Below are 27669 nucleotides of genomic sequence, written 5' to 3'. Positions count from 1 at the left end.
TACAAGATGATTAGTTAAAACATTTCAAATGCACCTGCATTGTTCTGCATTTTGTGACTTTCAGTCGAATAAAAGAGTCATAAGTTCCTGGCCTCCCTTCAGTTCAGACATATCTGTACTGAGACAGGCCGGGCCAATCACAGCTATTTATCTAAAATGTGGCAGGGTTTGATATGATGACAGAGGGACGCCACTGAACTCTAAAACAAAAAAAACAACAAAAAAAAAAAGGTACAAACAGCTGCACTTATAGCGTTTGTTGATAAGAATTGTGTTTGCCGTACTACGGAGAGGATTTGGTAATTTAGTTGGTAGTTTAGTTTACCAACTGGTCCCACTCTGCGCTACGTCATGTTTCGTTGCTATGATAGGTTGTTGGTCTATCCAGTTGCAGCCGGAGGCATTGTGCACCATTGATAATGCCCTTGGAAATTGAAAATGAACTGAGAGGTTCAATACCCATTTGCATAAGCCAATTGTGCTGATGATGCCAGACTAAGTTCACCGTAAACCACCATCTGATGTGGCCCCTGAAGTTGTGTGACATCTGCTCGGCAACAGCTCTCAAAATGGACTCGAAAGTCAACAACTACATATATAAATGGATGGGTCTTTCTTGATGTCTTTGCAACATGGCACTGTTGGAGAAAGTGAGGCTCGTGTTCACGTTGAGAGAATCATCTGACCTGTCTATCCAAAACTCCAAGGCCCAAGTGCACACAGGACACAAGTGGAATACAATGCAGACAGTAGAGCAGGCCATCAATCAACTGAAACCCCAGGAGACTATTAGATTGTGGCAGCCAGGCAGGGCTGTTTCGATGAGGATCAGCACTTAAGATGTGGTCCAAAGCCACAAAGAAAAGAAAGGAAAGACCTGGCAATCTCTTAAGTTGTGAAGAGGAGAGCATTAAAATCAGAGCTGTGAGTCAACAGGAGCAAGGGAGCTAGACAACCTGGGAAGCTGTGATCAACAGGACAATTATTTAGGTGGATATGTGGAGCGCCCGGAACTTGCCCCTTTGGAATGGCTCAGAAGCGACCTGACAACCAGAGCTTGCAGCACATCCTTCCTTGTTGCAAGGCAGCATTGACACACAGCTGGTACGGATAGCAGCACGTGTAAGCGGCCCTGTGTAAGCTAGCCAAAATCGTGGAGGCTGGAATCAAACAGGGCCAGCTGTGCTTAGGCCCAGAGCCGCAGCACGAGTGAGTGATCCCTCCTGTTACCTGGAAGTGAGTGGAACATGATAGTTGACCTTGATCGCCTGTTTTGAAGTTCCCGCAACATGCGTGTTTTCACGATGTTGATTACTTTCTTGTTGTAGCAGTTGAGGCTTGAGAAGAGTTTAATATCCATGTTTTCAACCCCTTTTTTTAACGTTGAAATGTCACCTTAATTTCTTACATTTCTTTTTTATTCACATAGTGTCACAACACAGGTTGCCATCTGTTTTCACAGCTGTCTATTCACAAGAATTGTCTGTTATTTGCTGTTTCCTGTACAGTGCTCTGTGACGAAGCTGATAAAAATGTTCTATAAATAGACTTTACACGACCAGTCCTTATCATGCACACTCCCATATTTTATTTCATTTCTGATTCTTTAATGGAGAGGGAGGTGTAGAAAAGCAGATTCGTAATCTTTATCAGCTACACCAGCCTGACCTCTGACTAAAATAAGTCTATTTCAACAGAACTAATAATCCCAAATCATTTATCCAGCAAAAATGTGAACCCCACTCTGGGGCCTGGTTGTCAGATACAAGGATTTTATGCATGTATACTGCACTTATATAGCACTTTCTTAGTCTTAGAGACCAGTGCTTAGTGCTTTACATGTCATTTTCACTCAGTCACACACATACACCACACCCATACACTAATGAAACAGCCATCAGGGGCAATTTGAGGGACAGCATCTTGCTCAAGGACATGCAGAGTGGAAGAGCCGGGGATTGAACCACCGACCTTCTAATTAGTGGAAGACCCGCTCTACAGCCTGAGCGGTTTGGACTGTTGATCAGACAAGCAAGCAGTTTGGAAACACTGCCTCTGAGTCTTGGAACATGTGATGGTCAATTTTCCACAAAAAAATGAACTTATAAATTAAAAAAGTAATTGATGGATTAGTCAGTGCTGAAAATAATCATTAATTCTATTTAAATTATTTGCTCTAACAGCTTCACGGAGGTTTTTTCTTGTAGGTAAAAACGGCAAAAAAAAAAAATCTCTCTGGGCATGACAGGACAAACCCTAAGGCACCATGTGTCCTTCTGCCTGAAGTCCCCTCTCATGCTTAGAGCACACTCCTTGCTACGGGCCTGCTCATGTGAAATCACTGTTTGTAGCAGTAAAACTCAGCCTGTAACTTCAGGGAAGTTTATTAAAAACATTTGCCTTGGCAGCCCGCTTTGTGTGGTGTTAGTAAAGGGACCCCACCGCGGATACATTCCTTCACCCTGCGTGGCCAAGTTATTGCAAGAATGTGGGATGACTTTTTCATTTCTGGATGACCGGGCAGGCCCCCCCCCCCCCCCCCCACCAGATCATCGGGCTGCGTCGACCGGGCTAATGCTGTGACACATCGGTGGGAGATACTGGAGCAGAGCTGGCGAACAGATGATGAGAGGAGTGGCAGACTTAACTAAACTTCCCCGAATGACGCGCCCGGCTGCCCCTCCTCCCTGTTAGAAAGTTTCCCCTTCTCGCTTTTAGTTCTCCCGATTTTGACGGAGCGGGTTAGGAGTGAGAAATAGTCTACAGGTAAAAGGTCTGAATAAAGATTAGACATGAAAGCAGTCAGCGGGTAGAAAAAGGCACTTAAAACTCTTTTCCCCCAAGCGAGCGGCATCATGAAGCCACTGCTGCGCTTCAGCGTCTCTCTGTGGACTCTTCTGGTCTTCATCGCTCTCCTCAAGGTAAGAAAGCTTCCATTCATCCGCATGAACAGAAGTAAACTTAGTGCTATTGTTTTTTTTTTATCAAGTTTTCATAGGAAACGACAACAGGGCGCTTTGTTTGGATGGTGAAGGTCATTTGTTATCGCACGGGTGTGACTGCACCTGTTGCGCAGGTAGCTGCTCGGCCGTAAAGTCATTTACCTCTCTGTAATCTGTGCTTGATTCAGCACAGCTCAGACTTCCAAAAAAAAAAAAAGAAAAAAAAAAAAATCTCAACAGTTACAAAGCACTTTCATCCTGGTGACAGACACAGAATGTCATGACTTATTATAAGATGAGCAATGTTCCTTTGAGAGTTTTAATTGGATTCAAATTTATGTCAGCGAGTAATTAATACGCCGACCTTCAGTTGGTTTAACAATAGTGGGCTATTTATTGGACGACATGGAGTGAATAAATTAGGTCTAACAACGTTGGACTTATTTATGGAAATAAAAATGTGTTAATTTTGCGCATTTTTCAATTCTTCAATCCTTTGTAATAATTAAGAAAGGCACTCTAATGAGATGTTTTAGTCTATATCTGAAATATCTTCATTGGTTAATCATTTATTCAGGATTGCACAGGTCAGTGTCCAGTGTGTGAAAATATGCCCATCTGAGCAAAGCTTACATAACACTCAGCCTGAGGCATCCAGCAGCCACAGACCCACCTGTCCTTGTCCCACTGGTCTTTCTGGAGAGCCAGAGAGGTTGACAGAAGTTGAGAATGGCATGTGAGGATGTGTGTGGCCAACACAAAGGGGTCAGGAATGGAATGAGGTGCAGCTCAGTGACCCTGTCAGTCCTGCAGCCTCAAATCTTCATGCCAGGGAATCACAGACGGACACACACTGACTTAGTTGTACCTAATAAATTGGTCAGTTTATTATGTGCAAAATCTTTTGTAAAAGTGTCTATGGGTGAACTAGTGGCGTGAATACTGAGGAGGCTGTCCTCACCAGTAAAAAAAAAAAAAGACCAAAACCCTCTAATGTGCTGGATCTGTAAAGAAAAGGCAGAAGTGGCAGAAGTGGTGTGACAGTTTTGTGCAACAAAGCCTTTAAATTAGGGCGTTTTGGTGAATATTGACGCGTTCAAAATATAAAATGTGTGACTTTGACACCAGCCATCGCCATTGGTGTTACTTCTCGTGACAGCAGTCAGAAACGGCTTCCTTTAAGGACAGCCACAGTATTTGCCACACCTTAACCAGAACATAACCATGGAGGCATTAGTTTAATTGAATTTAGTTGAATTGAAGTCACATGCCTCTACTCCCACAGTCGTTTAGAAGCATTTTCTTAATTGAACACAGCAACTTCCCTCCGCACCTAACCATTTTTGCAATGTGCATTTACTATGATCCTATATTGGTTTGTTCTGTCAATAGTTGTAAACTATGATCTCCTTGTTTATTGAGCTGGAAAGTTTATTCTTGACCTTGAGGACTGGGCGATACAGTCGAAAGCTCCAGAAAAAGCCAGTAAGAAGACCATTTTTCTACGTAGTTCTGTCTTTTGGTGAAAAACACAGATAATCTGTACCAAATGACAAGATAACTGCATTGGTTTCAATAGGAAGTAAAGGTGCACTGGTCCATTATATTAATCAACTTCTATGAAGCGTACACATGTTGAGCAGAGATCGACACAGGCCGCACATGCAAATGTCAGTTGGCCACAAATGCAGTTGGTTTTTTAATACTGTAGAGAAGGGCATGCTCAAAGACTGATGATGGCTTATAAAGCAACATGGTTATAACTGTGTGATTCAGTCTTAAAGAAGATTTACATTGTGTTGTACACATTTGTTAAGGCAACAACAAGAATCCAGTTTGTTTTCCCTTTAAATGTTAGATCATTGAGCTGAGACTTGTGGTCAGGATTTCTTCTACAGTTAGACGGGACAGTCGGACACATGACAGCCAGGACTTCATCGTTCAAAACCTGCTACACTTTAATACATACAGTTTTCTTGTTGTTGGTCAAACATTTTTTTTTTTTACTTAATGGAAAAACATGTTTTAAATGAGGAAATTTAGAGACGGAAAACTGCATTCATACACACCTTTGAACCAGTTTATTCCAACCTGTTTGCGAGCTTACGAGAGGCATGTTGAGATATAATCTTTTCGTGTTAAGATGTTAATATGGATAAACACAAAACACCAAGGTTAAGTGGGACAAAACATAATTGTGATTTTTTTCTTTTGCTTAATTGATTCTTCCTTTTCTCCTCGTCATCCCTTTCTCTCTTTTCTAGCAGTCTCATTGTAGTTGTCTTATTATTTTTACTTTTCTCTTCTTGCAGCATTTGAGTGTTGATGTCCCTCTGTCCTCGCAGTTCTCAGTTTAACGTACAGAGACGTGGCAAATTAAAGGAGAGACCAACATAAAGTATCTTAATAGGATTTTGTGCCAACACATGCAACCAGAACAGCTTCATTGCTCCTTGGCATTAATTCTACAAGTCTCTGAACTCTAATAGAAGGATGAACACCATTCTCCCAAACAATTTACCCTCATTTGGTGTTTTGATGATGTCGATGGAGAGTGCTGTCTAACACGTCGGTCCAAAATCTCCCAAAGGTTTCCATTATGGTTGAGGTCTGGTGACTGCGAAGGCCGTAGCTTATGATTCTCATTGTTTTCATATTCATCAAACCATTCAGTGACCCCTCGTGCCCTATGAATGGGGAGCATTTTTCAGGTTTTTTCTTTAAGTTGTCACCCGTCTGTACATGCCTGTGTTTGAGCATTGTCAGATATTGACAGGAAGGTAATGGGGAACATCAGCGCCCAAAACTTGTGGCGGAGCTGCACACCTTTGTTCCCCTCTGAAGTCATGGAAACAAGTCAGATAGGATGAATTGTAGATCGTAATTTTATTACAGTAGATTCTAGCAGTGAGATGAACCTGTAAATTCGGAAACATAGTTTGGCTAAAAGCCTGAAGGAAGTTTCAGTAGAAAAAGGGGAAATACTAAGCTTCCCTGAATTGAAGGTTTTTGCATATTGACATTTTCCATTCATTTACTGAAATATTTTTTACCATTAAAAAACGAACAATCCACTCAACTACACATCACAGTCTGTATGTTAACTACCAGTCTAAAGTGAATATATCTGCTACAGTGTCCTGTATCTTTTTGACCTTATTTACCTAATTGTCAGAGACTGACGCCATGATGCTTGTCAGTAGTCTTTATCTCTCATAGGCCGACTATTCACCACCATCTGCTCCACACCTGGTCATGCTCTGATCAGCTGATTGAACAATAGAGAGTGCTGAGATGGATAACACTTAAAGGCCTTACACACATTGATGGTCTCACTTGTTCAGGATAAGTTCGCCTCAGCTTGGCTTGTAATTGGGTGGAGATGTGATGGACTAACAGTGAGGTCATCAAACCCCATAAACCATCAGGATCCCTGAAGAGGGGCAGTTTGGCAAAATAACTGAAAACACCTGTGTGATCGGACGAAGGGGGTGAAGGACCTTTAAGACAAAACCACCTGATGTGGTCTGCAGCACATCAGGAACCGCACAATTATATATGTCATATTAAATTGATTTACGGGTCCAATTAATTTTTCTGGAACCTGTATGATTATATATTAAATATTTTTCCATATTCTGTTCTAAATGTCTGTTTGCTGCTGAATCATTCTAAATTTGTTTCCGTGATGACCTTATGTCCCATAAGGTCATCACGGGACCTTTAAAGTTTGATACAAGTGACTCCTTTTAAATTAATATTTATCACTAAATTAAACAGAACTGGTATGTTAACATCTTAATGTACGATCCAGTTCTGACTCTTTAAATGATTCTGTCCTTCCTTTAAGCCGCACTCCCAAACTGTACAAACTCAGCTCTTGTGACAAAGTTGTTTTTGAAATAACACATCTATTCAGTAGTTGATACACTGTATATCTTTTTCCTGCATCAGCTTTTTGTTTGGCCATCATGCAAAACAGTTTGAGGTGGGATTAAAGAAAGGTAGAAACCCTATTTTAAAGAGTTTGGCTTGTCAAGAGAAAGAGCGTGCAAAGTTTAACAGTCACCCATTAATGACCCAGGAAAAGTACAACACTTTGCATGAGTTTATCATGGTATGGAGCCTCTCTCTGTTCCCATTCACTGTGTCTTTCTCTGTCTGTTGCCTCCTCACAGCTTGCAGAAATGAAAGCATGGTGACGTGGCTATCAGTGGGAAACATCTTGGAACAAGGAAATGTTACGTTTTCTAACACTTAAAAGAACTGCCCGGCTGTGGCTATGAACACCGTCTTTATGGCCAGCTGCTGTTCTAGTGTCTTGTGCTACTATGAAATGTGGATGACATTTCATGACTTGATGACGTCTGAGGCTCATCTGAACACAAGTATTTCTCTCCACAGTGTATTCTTCTCACTGTACTGAATTAGAAAACATGAGCCTCTTTGTCTTGCGTCGCATTGTTGGTCTAAAAAGTCAAAGTCACAAATCAAGTCCTCCTTTGTGGAATACTGCACTTTCCACCCACTCTCACCCTCCATTCAACCATATCAAGACAGTCCAGTTTCAAATTTACATCCCCAAACATGCTGCCTTCAACCCAGGCTGGCTGGAAGTTCAGCGTGTACAAAATGAATTACAAAGAGTCACAGTTCCCCAGTCCATGTAAATGAGACATAGGCTCCTCTCTCAGCCTCAAAGGCCTTATTGTCAGCAGATAGCTATCATTTTATCAGTGTCCTCTGAGCGAATCATGTCCAGGCAAGGCTTAAGAGGGGGTGAAAAATTATTAGTTTTCTCTTGATGTTTCTCTATGGCTTGGTCATACTGTCTTTCCAAATTGAGTACCAGAGTGCTTCAAGCAGGATTTTAAATGGTCCAATGGTAGAAAATGACCATAATATACAGAAGGCCATCTGTGTCAGTTTGATAGGGTTGTTGCTCAGTGCCAATGACAGCCAGGTGCTGAAATGTCTGGTTTTAAAAAAGCTCACTTAACCAGATGTACCATGCCAGTCAAAACAGACTGTGCTATTCAGTTGCCACTTTAATCCATGTGGACAGATTAGCTTGAAATTCTAATTGTAATTAATGAAACTGCTAATGAAATTGTCGCCGCCATCATGGCTTTAGACTCTTAGTATTGTTGGCTGGATCTTTCAAACTGATTTGGCGTGAACAGTTTCTATTCCGTCATCAGGGGGTGTTTAAACGCAGTGTCACCAACTTTATGCTTTTGTCACCTGATTTACCAAACTTTAAAGGCTTTTTTGTTTTTTCAAAACAGCACCTAGTGATAAAATACAACACCTTTTTGGACAAACCTTAGCAGCTTTCCATAGAAGAGAGTCACCAGTATTGCCCTGCGAATGACTTGAAATCAATGCTGGTTAACATGTAGTATTAATGGGCCCTGTTTCAGTCACTATTTCAAACTTCTTCTGTTGTCTGACAACAAGCAGAAAATGAGAACAGCTTTATTGGGAATTTGGCTGTATTAAAATATTGTACGGTAAATGTGAACACAGAGAGTAGGAGAAAAGTAAACAGATAAGGGGCTGAAACTAGCTGACACTGGGCAGAATGCAAATACTATTCAATGATGTCATGAATAAGCTAATTAGCATATTATTTTCAGTTGAAAATAGTAGTAGTTTTCAACTATAGATCCTCAGTTTCATTCAATGACCATACACGGTCCAGCCACATACTAGCTTCTGACCCAGTCATGTCTATAACACTAGCCTTCCTGCAGTTTAAAAAATGGGAGGGTAGTGCTTTATACTAGCCATCACACCACTACAAACCATGAAAGGAAACATCGTAGAGATGTTTTACGTATTGAGACCTCACTTGTTCATTGGGTACAGCTGATATCTGCTCTAATAAGCAATCTTACTTGATGAAAATGTGGCATGTCCTTGGTTGTTGATAGTGGTTAATAAAATGAACTATTTAATGCCTCTGTGGTGTATCAGTGTATACGTTTGCATCTGAGAGAGGCAGAGATGGTGTACTGTAGCTGTGAGGAGAATTAAACATTATTTGTAAAAGTAAGAGATCATTAAAAAGCCTCAACAATTAAAAAAGACAACATCCATGGATCCATTTTCTAAATTGCTCATGTTGTTCGGAAGCAGCCTATCCCAGTGTACACTGTTCTTCAAAATAGAGGAAGGACATATAGTCATGGTTTCTTTGATATAATTTAAAAGCAGCAATTACTGTTCACCCTTATACTGCAAAGAGGCGAGTCACAAATAATACAAAACCTACACTGCACTTTCTTCATTTCTCAGAAGATGAGCACACATTCCACCCCATGCTCCACTTTAACACATTTTAAACATTAAGCTGACCTCTATGTTCAGTGTGATAACCCAGCCCTCTGTGTCCAGAGCCTGTGGGTGTGAGTAAGTATGCATTCATGCAGATCTTCCTCCTGTACCATGGCCAGCAGCATTAGGAGGAAGCTCTAATGGCAAGTAAATTGTACTCTGATGGGTATCTGCAGCCAGCAGCTCAGTACTCTGAACAGCGCAGCTCAGTGCTGGGGACAGTAAACACAACGTCACTCATTTCCATAGCCTCTGATGTGGCCCATGATAGCAGCAGCAGGACTGTGGTGTGGGAGGCTGATACCTGGAGACAAATACACTCATAGCTAAAGCTGTCATGCGCAGGGAGTTTTTGGAGACAGTGGATATTTTTAGACATGGCTTTCGGCATTGTTTTATGATTCATGTTCCTATAGCATTTCACACATATTGAATTTCTCTCATGGAGTGTTGTGCCATTTGTATTCTCACAGAAATGCTATTACACTCAATAGAAATGTGTAATCACAAACACCTAAAGGGATCATTGGCATGTAGAAAAACAAATCAGCAGTATATGTGTTCCAAATTACAGGAACCATATAAAAACAAATTCATTTATTTTCCACTAGTTTATTTGTTTTCTCACAAAATTGTGTAGCTATGTACAGTAGTTTCACTCAATCAGTCCTTGCAATTAATACAAGAAAACTGGACATACCAAAACAGAAATAAATTCTTATTAACACTTTGAGCCCCCCTCAGTGGGAAGGTGACTTAAATGACACAAATAAAAAGACCTCTACCAGTATATTAATTCACCATAAAACCATTTTTAGATAATTCTTTGGGGCAGTTAGAGAGAGAGAAAAGTCAGGGAGAGGGATGACCTGACTCGAACCCGGGCCGCCACGACCAGGACCAAGCCCTAACAGTACATGCTCTACCAGGCAGGCCGCTGAGGCGCCCCACCATAGAACTTTTTTAAAATTTATTTTCATCAAAGCTCTCTTGTATTGCACATTGATGTCAATTGGCAAAGGTCCATCAGTTGTGTGGTGACACAGGTAGAAACAAATTTCAATACATGCAATACAATTCTATTGCTGTTTAGTTTTTATTAAACATCAAGTACAGAATATAGCAATAATCCCTCTGACTGACTTTAACGGTTTAGCAGTGCGTCGTATCTCATAGCTGAAGCAAAACAAACCTTTGAATATAGAAGGTCACCAAACAATGGACACACAAGCAAACCTAGAGAGAGTTAGTTGTTTAAATGCACTTTACGTAGCTGCGCGTTTCTTTTGCCCATCACCCGTCTTCTCTTCTTTCCCTTGTCCTGTTCCCACGAGCACAAACGCCCCCCTGTGGCTGATTGGCTGGAATAGTGCTGTGTGACTCTGTGCGAGCCATTTTGTTTATTTCCCATTTGCAATGCCAGGGCTGTGTGGAAACACCAGATTTTCTTTTTCAGCACATGCACAGAAGGGACAGCTAGCAGACCATGAGGAAATACTAACTGAATTTGATAAAGTGTATTTGATTATAGTCGCTTGAGGCATGCACCTGATTCAGGCATATTGCAAGTGGTAAGAGTAAGTTGTAAAAACATCTTGCTTGAAAATAAACCAAATGTTTGAGAGAATTTCATATAGCACACTACAGAGGAAGGTACAGTACAGTCTGAGGTGCTGTCAGGCAACAGCAAAGCTCTGAGATGGCTTTGAGTTAACCAACAGCATGTGTTAAGTGAGACAAGAGTTGAGTTTTTAGCCAGTATTGTGTGGCTCCTGTCATCCTTTACTTGACCTTAATGAACTGGAAGTATCAAGTACAGCATAGTGCTTAACTTTAAAGTCCTTTATGTTGTTCAAATGTGATATCAGTGGTCTGTGGGTGGGCTCAGGAAGTGCCACGAAGTTATGTTAGCACCGAAACAATGAGTAGGCCGCTCATGAGAAACTACTGCGGATAGAGAACAATCTGCCAATTTATTAGAGGCTGACAGAAGAAAGTGAGGATTACAACTTTCACGAATATCACCACACATTATATGGATGATGTTTTAATGTTATTTTATATTTTCACACTATGATCTCACTATTAAACACAAAGATTAATTCAATATTATTGATGAAATAGTCTAAATGTTCACTCGCAAAGAGATGTATTATTCTGGCTAATTAGACCTGTAGTCGGGTTGAGGTTGGATGACCTATGCTGTGAATTGACACCAAACTCTGTGAACCAATAGCAACGATACAGGAACAAATTGTCCCCCCTTAACAGGTGCAACAAACCTACCTGGAGCTCAGGAGCTGTCAATTGAGCAGAGCAAGCTGCAAAAAAAGACAAAACACACACATTTTAAACTGCTTTATTTTATTAATTAATAAAGTATTACTTTATCCTGTCATTGAAAAATTAATTAATTAATTAAGTTTGTTAAACCACATAAATAAGGCTGTAGGCAAATCCAATCATAGTGGAGAAAAAGGGTGACACCAGATATACTAGTCCTGCTAACATTTAAAGTCTATTTTAGCAGAGTAGCTTATATTCTGGAGTTTGTGTGACAATAATTAATAATTAGTTTTTACTTTGACCTTCCAAACCTCAAACCCCTTTTAACCCAATTTAAGTGTGTCTGTAGCACTGCTCTCTGCCACTGTAAAGCAGTTATAGCTGTTTGTACCTGCCGATTGTAGCCTGCTACCACTTCATTTGTGAATATGCCCAAGGCAACCAAATATCAGTATCACCAATCTACACTCATATTCAAGCTCACTGATATTTGCAACCATGGACTGGCACTTAACTTATGTAAAACACAAAATAGTCTCCCATGCCATTATCTATAACAACAAAATATAGTCAAGGGCAGGAGATCTCAACACGCAAATGCTGCAGGAGAAGAAAATTGAAATGCAACGATGTGGGGGCCAAGCAGACCAGCAGGCCAGAGTTGCAATGGAAACATGATGTCATTATGTAAAGGGTGTGGTTGTAAGCACAAGTTTCATGTCAGTTGATTAAAGATTGGCTGAGATATGATTTGATTTCTTGTTTGGCAACTTTGCAGCCAATTTCGATTGGCTCTGATAGATGAATGCTTTTGCGAATAAAAAAGCCAAAAAATAAGTTTTGTAAAGCTTGATTTGAAGAAATATGAAGTGTCAATTTTGGAAAAGACCAGATACAGGAATTTTGGGATATAGGAACACATTAAATCCAAAGTGGCAGCTGCCCCAAATAGGATGACATGACAAGTTGCCATAATGTGACCTTGGGTCCTTCGATGGTATTACCATTACCAGACACAGGAATTTTGATTTTAAGGCAAATGCATCACCAGTTATAAGGCAAATAAAATGCAAATTTTGTTTTTGTATTTTCTATTGCAACGCCCCCTAGATGTCAAAGGAGCTTTCTTGAGGTACCTTGTGATGGCGTCCTGAGCTCATGTACAAAGTTTAGTTTCCATACATAAAAGTGTTGCTGAAATATGACCTCAGTACCTGTTTGGCAGCTTTGCATGAACGCACCTCCAACTTTGACCTGGTGGTGCTGCTAGAGCAGTTAAGGCACAGACATGAAACTTGGTGAAAAGCATCACTGTCCCAAACCAGTGTACCAAATTTCAAAACATATTACCATACAGTTCTAGGGGCTGCCATAGACTCCCATGGCAGAGGAAGTTCAAAGAAGAAGAAGACAAGGTAGAAACACAATGGGGGCCTACGCAGTTTTTTACAGATTGGTTAGATGACTGGTATAAAGCTACAACAAAAGAGCGGAAAGGGTAAAACAGAAGAAGTAAAGAAAAAAATCAATAAAGGAAAAGAGACTTCAATCAACAACATTATGCATTTCTCAATTTCTTCCCCATGAACCTTGGGTGTTTTGTGTTGCTAATCATCAAGAAACAAATCATTATTTCACTATATTGTGCTGACATAATGCATTCCCTAGTCCCTTAGCCTAACCCTCAAACCAAGTCTTAACCCCCAAACGGCCTTTTGAACTTGTGAGGTCCAGCATTTTGGTTGCTAATCATCAAGACACACACACACACACACACACACACACACACACACACACAACTCACACAAACACACACGTTTTGAGTCAGGTAACATGATTTTGCATAATTTACAGCTGTAGAGGAATCCATTTTCTCCACTCAGCAAGTCAACAAGGGCACCACCAGAAACCCCTCAACCTCATGCAACTTTGTGTAATTCAAGGAGCAGCAATTAAGTACTGTGCTTTTTTATCCTCCTGTTTTTGTTCCAAGTTATCAGATTATGAGAAGCTAAGGTTAAGTAGGCTGATCCTTGAGCAAACAGCTTTTAAGGTGATTTTTTGATTGTTTTTGGGTCTGAGTGTTATTATGGAGGAAGGAACTGGGGCGTTATCAGGAGGTGAGCAGCAAAGGCAGACTGTTAGGAATGAGAGGGATTCAGAGAGTGGCAGGCAGCCTGCCTTTAGGGTTGATGTAATGTTTATATAGTGGTCAGTACAGCCATTTCCTCCTCCTCCTGCAGACAGGCCCAGTCAAAGGGCACAGATACAATACACAGGGCAAACGGGTCGATGACTGAGTCTCAGCCAAGTATGTTTCACAATATTTTGCATATTTAATATTGCTCTTCAAGTGAAATTCTATAGACTACAATAAACCTGGAGAACTTCTAAGAAATGTACTGCATCTTCAGAATTTGAGCCATTTGTAGCAACCAAAAAAAAAAATGTTCTCCTTTTCTTATAGTTGCTACAAGAGAATAATAAGCTCCCACCACTTGTGTATTTACATAAACACAACATATATGCAACACATTTAAGGAAAAAAGAACAAAGAATAAAAACCATAATAAGCCTGTGGCTAGAAGGAGTTAAAAACAAGGAGGGAAGATATACAGATGGGTGGAGCAGAGGATTCACAAGAAAAATGATGTCCATTATTTGAACTTCAGTATATCTAGGGCAGTATTTCCCAAATGAGACTTTGGGACTTTACTGCTCTCTGAGCCCGTGCCAAGGCATAATGGCTTGAGACGTTGTTTTGTTTATTTAGTCAGGAGAAAATAAGTGACTCTTAGGAAGAGGGCCAAGGAAAATGAAACATTTGGGAGTCATGGCTCAGAGAAGTTGCATCCCAGAGGTCAGTTTAACATGAATGTTTGAATGAAAACATGCGAGATGCAGCTTTCACATACTGGAATGTGACCTTTACCATGTTCAGTGGAGTGAAGTCATTACGATACACAGACACAGACAGTGGTGCAGTTTTGCTGCGTTTACTAAATTTATGTACTATACCAATAAATTAAACCATCTTAAATAGAGTTCACTGTATACTGTAGGCTATACACCTACCAACTACTAAACATATCTGTTGCTGAGGTTTGAAGAGAAAAAAACAACACCAACGTGGATTGAAATACTGATTCATAAAGTGTGACAAGAGTCGGTAAGTTTCACTCGTCGTCGGCACCATATACTAATGTTAATCAACAACAATACAGATTTTGAACTAAATCCAATTAACCTGGCCACGATTAAAAAAAAAAGAATACAATTTATATTAAGCCATATGGGTAACTTTCAAAAATGTATGTCTGTGGTGACTCCCAATGATAGTATTGAAAATACCCCCACCAAATATATTTATATTTTTTTCATGGCATCTCTACAGTACACAGCAAGAAAAGCACAGATGTAATAAACAACATTACTGTAATCATGCAGTCCACTTAAGTTTTTTAGGTCTTGGCCTGTGGTATTGTGCATACAAACTCACTGACATGGCTTTCTGTCACACTTAAATTGAATGCAGCCGTAATTAATATTGTTTTTTAAACATGTATGTTTTCTGTGATGACAAGTTAATGTCAGCCCTTAAAATGAACTGTTTTCAACTAATTAGGTCGCTATGACTAACATATTTGCAAACAGTTTCCCATTTACACATCCCAATTGTTTAGAGTCATATTTCCACCTGAAGACCGTAGTGTAAGTCCAATATTTACTCTCCTCTGTGCTCTGTTTTGGTCTGCAACTCCTGAGAAAAGTATCTGAACCATTAGCTGCTACATTCCTGTTAGCTACATCCTGCTATCAAACCTGTCTTTCTGCAGTTTGGTTTTGGACATTTTAGTAAAAATACACTCAGTGTGTTTGTCAAAATATTTTGTTGAAAACGTCTGCTTGCTTCTATTGGAAATAGGGTTGAAGAGAGTGATGATACAGAACCATATGGGAAGTTTGAAAGCTAAGCAGGGTCGGAGAGCTAAAAGAGGCTAAAAGCTAGAGCTGCCGAATTTGGTGATAGATTTCTGTGTGGGATTATTAAGGCAAGTGACCTCATTACACACACACTTAAAATTGACAAGTTTAATATGTTACTTTATGTTTTGATAGGGTTATGTTTTTGAAGTTTAGTTGGGTTAGCATGTGAAGCTATATGCAGCACCTTCTTGTTTAGCCTGTTGTTTCTAAGGTTGACACAAAGGGCTAACCAGGTATGACATTCCTCAAATCTGTGTGGTTCAGCTCTAATTATGTCAAAAGAAACTAGCTAGTAATAAACTCGGTAATAGGCCTACATTTTTTTTCATCTTTTAGCTCATACAACCGCAGCCCTGGTGGAAGGAGTTAGCGTGAGTACATCTCTCTCCAGAACAGTTGGCTGTCCTGGACAGAGATGCTTACTCCTTAACTGGCTTGAATATACTTATACTTAATATGTGAATGAATCCCAAGAAAAGGTGCGGTTTATTAATTTACAGTATGAGTTTTTGGGCAACACTGCAGCTCTATGACACAGAGGAATACTGTAAGCTAATATTATATGAGGCTTTTGTTGCAAAGTGAACACTCATCTGGTTATTGTTTCATTTATTTTTTGACAATAAGAAAAATATTGTTATTATCAGTCATATTCTTTATATGACTGTGGATATGAGTGGCTAAATTCTGTTCTCCACAGGATCATAAGAACATGTTAGCGCAAACTATAGTTATCACTCTCCCAAGTGGCATTTTAGGTAACGTCTATGTCTATTAATTCAAGATCTTCACCCACATAGTGTCATGACAATGCAGGAATTTGTTAGCAATACATCAATACTACTGATGCATTTGCAAAGAAAATACAGTAGAATGTTGAAAATGCCACAAATGCCATATATGTGAAAATTAGCAAAGAGTGAATTCTTGCTAAAGTGTTTGGACAAATTTTGGATACTGAGAAATTCTCAAACACCCATTTCCACTTTCTCTGACAGGGCGATAGTGTGAATCTTAGCTGTGCCACCACATTGCACAAACAGCAGAAGTATGGTCATCCAGATGAACACTTCCTCACATATACTGCTATTGATATATAAAAAGTAAAAAATAATACACACATATAAATCATAGTTTATTTAACTGTCATAATGACATGGTGATAATGTTTTTCAACACATAGCATATTCTATTGTGGCCCTCTCAAACACTATGTAAAGACTCTCCATCAGGTCCTCAAAGAGTACCTAACCCTTGAACCCCTTGTGCGCAACTCAGTGTGTGGCACCCTTGTACTTTAAAAAGAAGAATAGAGTCTCAGAGGATTGGGAGGAAGGGCAGGGTCTCTGCTGTGAATAGAAAAGGAAAAATTATGGGGAGGACACCGGTCTCCAGGGATGGGTGGGTGGAAGGGACAATACTTAATACAGAATGGACCTTTTCTTTCTCAGCTTCCTGGTCTGACGGTTTTGGAGTTTTTAGGTCTATTTTATCTATAATGCTCTTTTCCATATGAAACTTCTAATTCACATTTGCTTTTTACAATTAATTACAGTATCGCCAAAGCATGTTATGCAAGGTTTGCAATACAAGTATAACTCTGAACATAAGAGAAAGTGTTTGAAATTGCTTCACTCTAATGAATGAAGGTAAAGTCTATTCTGCCATTGTTGGGAGTTAATGATTGACTTGTGATCTGTCATCTTTGTTTGGGAGAGAATAATGGAGGTTTGAGCAATGATGCCATGTATTTAATGTTTAGCTGTGTGGTAAACATGACTGAAAGGTAACATGCCAGTGAGTCACTGTGGTCTGTTTAAGTTTGGCTAATAAGTAATGTGGAGTCCGAGCTGTGTGTTTAGGCCTGATAACAGGATACAAGTGATAACCACAGCAGAAATGCGGAGTTTGAGTTGTATGGACATGATGTTGTATGTGTATATGTATGTTCACGTTTGTTATTGTTTACTGTGATCACCATTTGTTTATAGTTGTTTTGGAGCTGGAGATGTGAGATATCTAGGTGTAATCTTACAAGGAGGAAGAACTTTATTCTCAACAGTACTTTAGTACCAACATTGAAGATTACCTGGGAACACACAATGATTACTGATAGGCGAATATTACCAGGGTCTACTTCCTTGTTTGTACTAACTGACACACAATCATCAGTTGTAATGAGACTTTACTCCATAATCTTGAGATTTTGTATGTTTGTTTCCACCACTGAAAATGACGTGTCTTGATGAATAAGATGAAAACAGTTTATGTTTTTTTCGCTGTTTGTATCCATATGAATTACATGAATATGTGGGTTTTAGAAATTTGGTTGGAGCTAATATTTTCCTATTAAAAATTTACACATTGGGTTTATTTTACAGGCTGATTCCTCTATGTTTAGATACCATATACTTAAATTTGACAGCTTTTGGAGCAGCAAAAAATAAATTAAATAAATAATAATAAATAAACTTGGGCTGGATATCAATATGTGTGCCTATGAAATGATAAAATATAAGTAATATATATATAAGTAATAAAGTTTTCTGATTTAAATTAGTAAATGTTTGACCAGTGTATAAGTAAACAAGCCTAAGCATCTAACCAAGTATTTGACAGTGACTATAATTGTCACTTGTTTTAAGATTTGATATCCAGCGCTATGAAAGGCTCAGTATTTATCCACCAGATTTAATTCCTGGGAGTGTGGAAAGGCTTTGAAACAATATTTAGAGCTTCATATTAGCTGAATTTACAGAAAAAACAACAGTAACAGAATAAATAAAATATGAAAAATACTAATAATTAGGTTGCATTGAAGCTGGACTCATGACCTCAGTCTTAAAAATCTGGCTATATGGTCCTGCTTTCTTATATCAACTTCAGCTGTGACCAATTAGATGCTTTGTTTTCTTGGAAGCCATAAAGAGAATTACAGCAAGGACGAAGCTGCTATAAGGACTATGTAAAGAGCTGATGCGGAACTCAAAATTTGTGGTTTATCCTTTGTGCAGATGTACCACATTTTTGTTCATGAGAAGGACAACAGTTCGCAGCATTCACATGTGACACGGGGTTACAAAATGCTGGCATTTAAGAAACTGAGGAAACACTATCCATTCAACAATAATTAAATTTAATGATTTTAATTCAGACTTCACAGACTTGTTCCGCAGGTCGTTGCTATATTCACTGATGCTCGGTGACATTGAACAGGTGGTTGAGTTTCTGGTTGACGGTTTAAAGCTGTTGAAAACTGAATGCTGACCTCTGCTGGTGCAAAATGATTTACTTTGTTTTTCTCTGCCCTCATCTCCACAGAACTCCCATGCAGAATGTGTTGGTATGTACAAACTGTCTCTTTATTCTGTTGAGTGAGTTACAATCATGTTCATTTGTCTCTGCATATAAATAAATATAAGTTCTCACACAATACTGTTTTTGCATTTGATATATGCTTGTTAATTACATCATCTGTTAATACTGTATATCTGCATTGTTTTTCCAGAAATTTATCCTTTTAAAATCTGTGCTCATTTCTTGTTCTTCTTGTTTTTTTTGCTCTTCTGTCCTTTAGAAATGAAATGTGACAGCAATGTAACAGAAGCATTAACAGTGACAACAACAACAGTCAGACATGTACCTACACCAAACTGCACCTTATCCACTGGGAATAATATCTCTGGAGACAGTTTTCTAAATGGTCTGATTCCTGGAGCTGTCTATGAAATCTTAATTAATTGCTCATCCTGCTGTGCAAACGTCACATTGAGTAAGTCTCTTTACTTTATTGAATCTCTTATATTCCAGACACTAATCTGTCAGCTAAAACATGACTAAAATAATGACTTTAGACAGTATAGAACCTACAGCTTTGCTAGAAATTCATTATGTCTGACTGTGAAGAAAGTGTACTCAGTAGGAATACACTACAGATACTATATCTAATACACAGATGATAACAACATGTCACACTGATAATGAGTAATGACTATCTAAAATGTTAATTCTTTCCCCCACCCACCTCTGTCATTCACAGTGCCTGAAATTGTCAGAAATCTCACTGTCACAAACGTCACCACATCCTCTGTGTCTGTGAACTGGAGTGAACCAGAAGGAAACAGCTCCTTCTATACAGTGGAGTGGACAGATGGAAATTTCAGTGCCACTGAAAATGTGTCTGAAACATCTATGACCATTAGTAACCTGACTGCTGGTGACCGGTATAAAATAATTGTTACTGCAGTGGCAGATGACAACCATACTAAGGGACAGACCACTGCTGTTACTCAGTACACAAGTAAGTAAGCGTTTAAATGTGGTTCATAACATCAGGAGGTCTGCTGCTTTTTGTAACCAATAGGCAAATCATAATTAAGTGACAGATTTTACTTCAATGACTAGATACACAAATGATAACTTTGCTGTGCTGTCAGAGCTGATCTCTGGTACTAAATACACAATCACCGTCACAGCTGTTGCTGGAGACAATAAGACAGAAGGAGACCCTTACACATTCACCTCAGTCACAAGTAAACACATTTTATCTATTTTGAATTACAGCTTTTTGCTGTTTGTAGTTTGTTTGTATGGGTGTCTGCACTGTCCTATTTAGTACTTGCCACAGTCATGAGTTTTCTTTCTCCTCTTCCTCACCATGTATTTATCCTGCATCACAGGGCCTGAACTAGTCAGAAATCTCACTGTCACAAACGTCACCACATCCTCTGTGTCTGTGAACTGGAGTGAACCAGAAGGAAACAGCTCCTTCTATACAGTGGAGTGGACAGATGGAAATTTCAGTGCCACTGAAAATGTGTCTGAAACATTTAAGACCATTAGTAACCTGACTGCTGGTGTCCAGTATAAAATAAATGTTACTGCAGTGGCAGATGACAACCATACTAAGGGACAGAGCACTACTGTTACTAATTACACAAGTAAGTAAGCGTTTAAATGTGGTTTATAACATCAGGAGGTCTGCTGCTTTTTGTAACCAATAGGCAAATCATAATTAAGTGTGAGAGATTTTACTTCCATGACTAGATACACAAATTTTACCTTTGATGTGCTGTCAGAGCTGATCTCTGGTACTAAATACACAATCACCATCACAGCTGTTGCTGGAGACAATGAGACAGAAGGAGACCCTTACACATTCACCTCAGTCACAAATAAATGTTACTAGGTTTAAGTCCCACGTCCTGTCCCCTCCTCTCCTCTCTATTCCTCTCCTCTCTATTCCTCTCCTCTCCTCTCCTCTCCTCTCCTCTCCTCTCCTCTCCTCTCCCCTCCTTCGCCTGTTATTAGGACCAGGTATAATTGGTAAACCATCATATTGTGTCCCAAAACAACCTCCTCCATCTCTGTGAACTGGACCTCACCCCTCGGTGAGGTGTTCAATGAGCAGTTGGCAGTGCACAATGGTGAAGTGCTGATGACTACATACACAAATGATAAACTTTGCTGTGCTGTCATAGCTGATCTCTGGTACTAACTACACAATCACCGTCACAGCTGTTGGCTGGAGACAAATGAGACAGAAGGAGACCCTTACGACATTCACCTCAGTCACAAGTAAACACATTTATCTATTTTGAAATACAGCTTTTTGCTGTTTGTAGTTTGTTTGTATGGGTGTCTGCACTGTCCTATTTAGTACTTGCCACAGTCAATGAGTTTTCTTTCTCCTCTTCCTCACCGTGTATTTTATCCTGCATCACAGGGCCTGAACTAGTCAGAAATCTCAACTGTCACAAACGTCACCACATCCTCTTGTGTCTGTGAACGTTGGGAAACCAGAAGAAGCAGCTCCCTTCTATACAGTGGAGTTGCAGATGAAATTTCAGTGCCACTGAAAATGTGTCTGAAACATCTATGACCATTAGTAACCTGACTGCTGGGTCCAGTATTAAAATAAATGTACTGCAGTGGCAGATGACAACCATACAAGGGACAGACCACTGCTTGTTACTCATTACACAAGTAATGTAAGCGTTTAAATTGGTGATACTGTCAGGAGGTCTGCTGAGCAAAGACGGTGGAGAAGACTCCAGGTGGAATAACAAGTCCTCTCAAAGAAGAAAGTTTCAGGTGATTCAAAGGTTGTATCTCACGGAGGTGTGAGAACATGTTGTTTGGTTGTACTTGAGGCTGTGTTGGGCATCAGGCTTCAAGTGATTGCTGTGTTGAACTGGACATCCATAGTGATGATCAAGAGTTCAGCAGTGATGCAAATGTTTGTATTTTTGTGGTCAAGTTTTGTTTTGCTCCGTAGCACTCTGGACTAAAAGATTCTAGATAGGAGACTGAGAGAATGAGGTTTGATACAGGCAGCTGAATAACTGAGTCGTCAAACACAGATTGAAATTCACTTTTCATTGTGCACTGGACAATCAGTCTCTATGTCAAAGCTCCTTTTCTCTGTTATGACACAAAGTACAAACGAAGGGGTTGGTCACCTGTTAAAGGATACCCGGTGTCTGCCTTAAGAATGTGGCGATACATGAAAAAGTCGATGTTTAAAAAAAGGATTGCTAAAATGTAAACTTCCAGCTCGCGATGGAAGCCAGCTTGATCACTTTGTCTGGAACGCAGCCATGTTCCATGTTCACTGATTACTAACCTATTAAAAGATTTCAAAGTAGCATGCTTTGAAAATGATAATAACCTTAAATTGTACCAAATTAAAAAACTCATACTGATTTTTCATACCCATCTAAATCAGCTTCTCTACATGAGCCTGAAGTTAGTCCCTTAACCTCAGTGTCCACTAAACGATCACCACATCACTCCAAGTGTTAATGGTGCATGTGGACTGATCACCCAAGAAGGAAGCGCTCTCTTTATAATGGATACAGTGGACTAATGGATAACTAAACCAGGAGGTCACTATCAACGGAAACAAAAACTAAACCATCACTGAGCTGACTCGCTTGCGAGTGAAATTACAATTTTACTTGTCATAGCATGGCTGGAGATAAACCAAACAGAAAGTGACAATGGCACAGATCTTTTCATCATACAAGTAGATGGATATATATAGATTTTCTGATCATGGGCTCTCTAACACCCTTTTAGTAATGTTTAAACATCACAAAACAATATGATAGAAAAGTTTATTTTCATGGAGATCAGAAAACAATTAAAATCCACATTTAAGTATGATGAATGTTACTGATGTGCTTTTGTAACACAAACAACACATCACAAATAAAATGTTACTAGGTTTAAAGTCCCACGTCCTCTCCTCTCTACTCCATCTCCTCTCCTCCTCCTCTCCTCTCCTCACTCTCCCTCCTCCTCTCTCTTTCCTCTCCTCTCTCTCGATATAAGAAACCAGGTATAAGTTGGAAACCCTATCAATATATAGGTTCCCAAAACACTCCTCCATCTCTGTGAAACTGGAACCTCACCTCCTGGTGAGTGTTCATGTACAAGGTTGGTAGTGCACAAATGGTGGAGTGCTATGACTAACATACACAAATGATAACTTTGCTGTGCTGTCAGAGCTATCCTGGTAACTAACTACACAATTCACCGTCACAGCTGTCTGCTGGCAACAAATGAGACAGAAGGAGGACCCTTACACATTCACCTCAGTCACAAAGTAAACAACATTTACTCTAATTTGAATTACAGCTGTTTGCTGTTGTAGTTTTTGTATGGGCTGGCTAGCACTGTCCTTATTTTGTACTTAGCCACAGTCACATGAGTTTTCTTTCTCCTCTTCCTACACGTGTGATATTATCCTGCATCACAGGGCCTGAACTAGTCAGAAATCTCACTGTCAACAAACGTCACCACATCCTCTGTGTCTGTGTAACTGGAGGTGAACCAGAAGAAAGCAGCTCCACATACAGTGGAGTGGACAGATGGAAATTTCAGTGCCACTGAAAAATGTGTCTGAAACATCTATGACCATTAGTAACCTGACTGCTGGTGTCACAGTATAAATAAATGTTTACTGCAGTGGCAGATGACAACCATACTAAAGGACAGAGCACCTACTGTACTTAACTTACACAAGTAAGTAACGTCGTTAAATGTGGTCGATTACTGTCAGGAGGTCTGCTGAGGACCTGTGGAGAAGACTCTGCAAATGATCAAAGCAGGACGACATTCAGGGTAATATAGAGAAGTCCAGTGATGGAATAACAAGTCCTCTTCAAAAGGAGAAGTTCAGGTTATCAGGTTGTATCCCACAGGAGGTGAGTGAGACAGTTGTTGGTTGTACTAGGCTGTGTTGGGCATCAGCTTCAGTGATGCTGTTGCAACCTGATCACAGTGATGATCAGAGAGTTCAGCAGTGAGGCAAGATGTTTGTATTTTTTGTGGTCCAGTTTTTGTTTTTGCTCCGTAGCTCTGGCTAAAATTCTAGATAGTAGACTGAGAGAATGAGTCTGATACAGCAGCTGAAATGAGTCGTCAACACAGAGTTGAATTCACTTTTCATTGTGCACTGGAAAGTCAGTCTCTATGTCAAGCTGCCTTTTCTCTGTTATGACACAAGTCAGACAGGGGGTTTGGTCACCTGTTTAAGGATACCCTGGGTGTCTGCCTTAAAATGTGCTACATAAAAAGTCGAATGTTTAAAAAGAGATAAGCTAAATGAACTCCAGCTGGATGGAGGGCAGCGTTGAATCACTTTGCATGGAGCAGCTGTCTCCTAATGTTTTCCACTGTTACTATACTAATTTAAACGATTTTAAGTAGAGTGCTTGATGAAATGATAAAAGAACTCTTATTTACCCATTAACAACAATTTTCCCTCACCAAGAGCCTGAATAGTCTGAACATACAGTCGTCCACTAACGTCACCACATCCGTACAGGTTGTATGTGATGTGGACTGAACCAAAGGAAAGGCCTCCTTCCTCTACTGCAGTACCAGTGACTAAGGATCACTTAACGTAAAGGGGTCACTATCAGCTGCAGGAAACAAACCTTAAACACACTTGAGCTGACTCTGCTGGAAGTGAATGACAGTTTACTGTCATAGCAGTGGCTGGAATTAACCAACACAGAAAGTTGAAAATGGCACAAGATTTTCATCATACAAAGTAGCAAAGATTTATACTGAATATGATTTTTCTGTCAATTGTGTGCTTCTACCCCTTCTGTGTTTTATTACATCACCAAAACCAAAATGATAGAAAAGTTATTTTTCTATGAGGATGTCAGAAAACAAAAAATCCAACATTTAATATATGAATGTTTACTGAAAATTGTGCTTTTGTGTAACCAATAAAGACACATCACAAATAAATGTTACTAGGTTTAAGTCCCAACGTCCTGTCCCCCTCCTCTCTCCTCTCTCTCTCCTCCTCCTCTCCCTCTCTCTCCTCCCCTCTCTCCTCTCCTCTCCTCTCCTCTCCTCTCCTTCTCCCTCTCCTCTCCTCTCCTGTATAGACCAGGTATAATTGGAAACCATCATATTGTGTCCCAAAACACCTCCTCCAATCTCTGTGAAACTGGACCTCACCTCCTGGTGAGGTGTTTCATGTACAGGTTGGAGTGGCACAATGGTGGAGTGCTGATGACTACATACACAAATGATAACTTTTGCTGTGCTGTCAGAGCTGATCTCTGGTACTAACTACACAATCACCGTCACAGCTGTTGCTGGAGACAATGAGACAGAAGGAGACCCTTACACATTCACCTCAGTCACAAGTAAACACATTTATCTATTTGAATTACAGCTTTTTGCTGTTTGTAGTTGTTTGTTATGGGTGTCTGCACTGTCCTATTTGTACTTGCCACAGTCATGAGTTTTCTTTCTCCTCTTCCTCACCGTTGTATTTATCCTGCATCACAGGGCCTGAACTAGTCAGAAATCTCACTGTCACAAACATCACCACATCCTCTGTGTCTGTGAACTGGAATGAACCAGAAGGAAGCAGCTCCTTCTATACAGTGGAGTGGACAGATGGAAATTTCAGTGCCACTGAAAATGTGTCTGAAACATCTATGACCATTAGTAACCTGACTGCTGGTGTCCAGTATTAAATAAATGTTACTGCATGGCAGATGACAACCATACTAAGGGACAGACCACTGCTGTTTACTCAGTACACAAGTAAGTAGCGTTTAAATGTGTTGATACTGATCAGGAGGTCTGCTGAGGAGACCTGGTGGAGAGAACTCCAGGTGTGGAATAACAAGTCCTCTCAAAGGAGAAGTTCAGGTGTATCAGGGTTGTATCCTCACAGGAGGGTGAACAGTTGTTGGTTGTACTGAGGCTGTGTTTGGGCATCAGCTTCAGTGATGCTGTTGAACTGGATCACATGATGATCAGAGAGTTCAGCAGTGAGGCAAATGTTTTATTTTGTTGGTCCAGTTTTTTTTTTGCTCCGTAGCTCTGGCTAAAGATTCTAGATAGGGACTGAGAGAATGAGGTGTGGATAACAGCAAGCTGAAATGAGTCGTCAACACAGAGTTGATTCACTTTTCATTGTGCAGTGGAAAGTCAGTCTCTATGTCAAGCTGCCTTTTCTCTGTTATGACACAAGTCAGACGAGGGGGTTTGGTCACCTGTTAAGGATGATCTCCTGGGATGTCATCCTTAAGAATATGTGGTACATGAAAAAAGTCCGATGTTTAAAGGGGATGCTGAAATGAACTTTCCAAGCGTGGCCATGGAAGACAAGCTTTGATCAACCTTTGGCTGGCAGCACGGCATGTCTCATGTTTTCACTGTTACTACTAATTTAAAAGATTTTCAAAGAGATGCTGATTGAAATGATGAAAAACTCTCTATTTTAACCAGTTTAACACAATTCCCTCACAGAGCCTGAAGTGTCTGTAAACTCAGTGGCTCCATCTAACGTCACCACATCCTCAGTGTATGTGATGTTGGACTGGAACCAAAGGGAAAGCGCTCGCTTCTCTATAGAGTACAGGGACTAAATGCGATTTCAACAACAAGGAGAGGTCACTATCACTGAAACAAAACTAAAACATCACGGACTGACTGCCTTGCGAGTGAATTACAATTTTACCTGTCATAGCAGTGGCTGGAGGATAACAAACAGAAAGTGAAATGGCACAGATTTTTCATCATACAAGTAAGATGATGAATATGATTTTTTCTGAATTTTTTTTCCATGGTGGCTCACCCCCGTTTTGTGTTTTTATTACATCACAAAACAATAAATGATAGAAAAGTTTTTTTCATGAGGATCAGAACAATAAAATCCCACATTTAATATATGAATGTTACTGATGTGCTTTTTGTAACCAACAGACAACATCACAAATAAATGTACGGTAGTTTAAGTCCCACGTCCATCTTCCCTCTCCTACCTCTCCCCTCCTCTCCTCTCCTCTCCCCTTCCTCTCCTCTCCTCTCCCTCTCCTCTCCCCTCGCCTCCTCTCCTCTCCTCCTCCTGATAGGACCAGGTATAATGGAAACCTTCATATTTGTTCCCAAAAACACCTCCTCCCATCTTCTGTTGAACTGGACCTCACCTCCTGGTGAGGTGTTCATTACAGGTGGAGTGCACAATGGTGGAAGATGCTGATTGACTACATACACAAATGATAACTTTGCCTCTGTGCTGTCAGAGCTGATCTATTAGTACTAACCTACACAAGTTCACGTCACAGCTGTTGCTGGAGAAAATGAGACATAAGGAGACCCTTACAATTCACCTCAGTCACAAAGTAAACACATTTTATCTATTTTGAATTACAGCTTTTTGCTGTTGGTAGTTTGTTATGGTACTTCTGGCCACTCTCCTATTTTGTACTGCCACAGTCATGAGTTTTCTTTCTCCTCTTCCTCACCGTGTATTTATTCCTGCATCACAGGGCCTGAACTTAGTCAGAAAATCTTCACTGTCACAAAGCATCACCACATCCTCTGTGTCTGCTGAACCTGGAGAACCAGAAGGAGAACAGGCTCCTTCTATAACCCACTGGCAGTGGAACAGATGCGAAATTTCAGTAGCCACTGAAAATGTTTTTCGGAAACATCTATGACCATTAGAACCTGACTGCTGGTGTCCAGTATAAAATAAATGTTACTGCAGTGGCACGATGACAACCATACTAAAGGACAGAGCACTGCTGTTACTAATTTACACAAGTAAGTAAGCGGTTTATCTCTCTCT

At 40.0% G+C, this 27669-nt stretch overlaps 2 protein-coding genes across 2 annotated transcripts in view; both read left to right on the top strand.

The window, feature by feature from the left end:
- Positions 1-2729: 2729 nt before the first annotated feature.
- Positions 2730-27669, top strand: part of LOC111228653 (receptor-type tyrosine-protein phosphatase H-like) — a 30744-nt gene continuing 5804 nt past the window's right edge. The window contains exons 1-4 of the mRNA XM_022754647.1: positions 2730-2921; positions 18876-18897; positions 19132-19326; positions 19594-19854. Of these exons, the coding sequence (XP_022610368.1) occupies positions 2856-2921; positions 18876-18897; positions 19132-19326; positions 19594-19854 (544 nt within the window). The 5' untranslated portion in view covers positions 2730-2855. The remainder of the gene's footprint in view (positions 2922-18875; positions 18898-19131; positions 19327-19593; positions 19855-27669) is intronic.
- The window catches only part of ptprj (protein tyrosine phosphatase, receptor type J), a 35135-nt gene continuing 27471 nt past the window's right edge, over positions 20006-27669 (top strand). The window contains exons 1-2 of the mRNA XM_022754454.1: positions 20006-20086; positions 20234-20494. The gene's annotated coding sequence lies outside the window, so the exon portion shown is untranslated. The remainder of the gene's footprint in view (positions 20087-20233; positions 20495-27669) is intronic.

This window comes from Seriola dumerili, unplaced genomic scaffold, assembly GCF_002260705.1.
Source record: "Seriola dumerili isolate Sdu_G_001 unplaced genomic scaffold, Sdu_1.0 BDQW01000219.1, whole genome shotgun sequence".
Lineage (NCBI taxonomy): Eukaryota > Metazoa > Chordata > Actinopteri > Carangiformes > Carangidae > Seriola > Seriola dumerili.
This window is presented reverse-complemented; position numbering and strand designations above follow the sequence as displayed.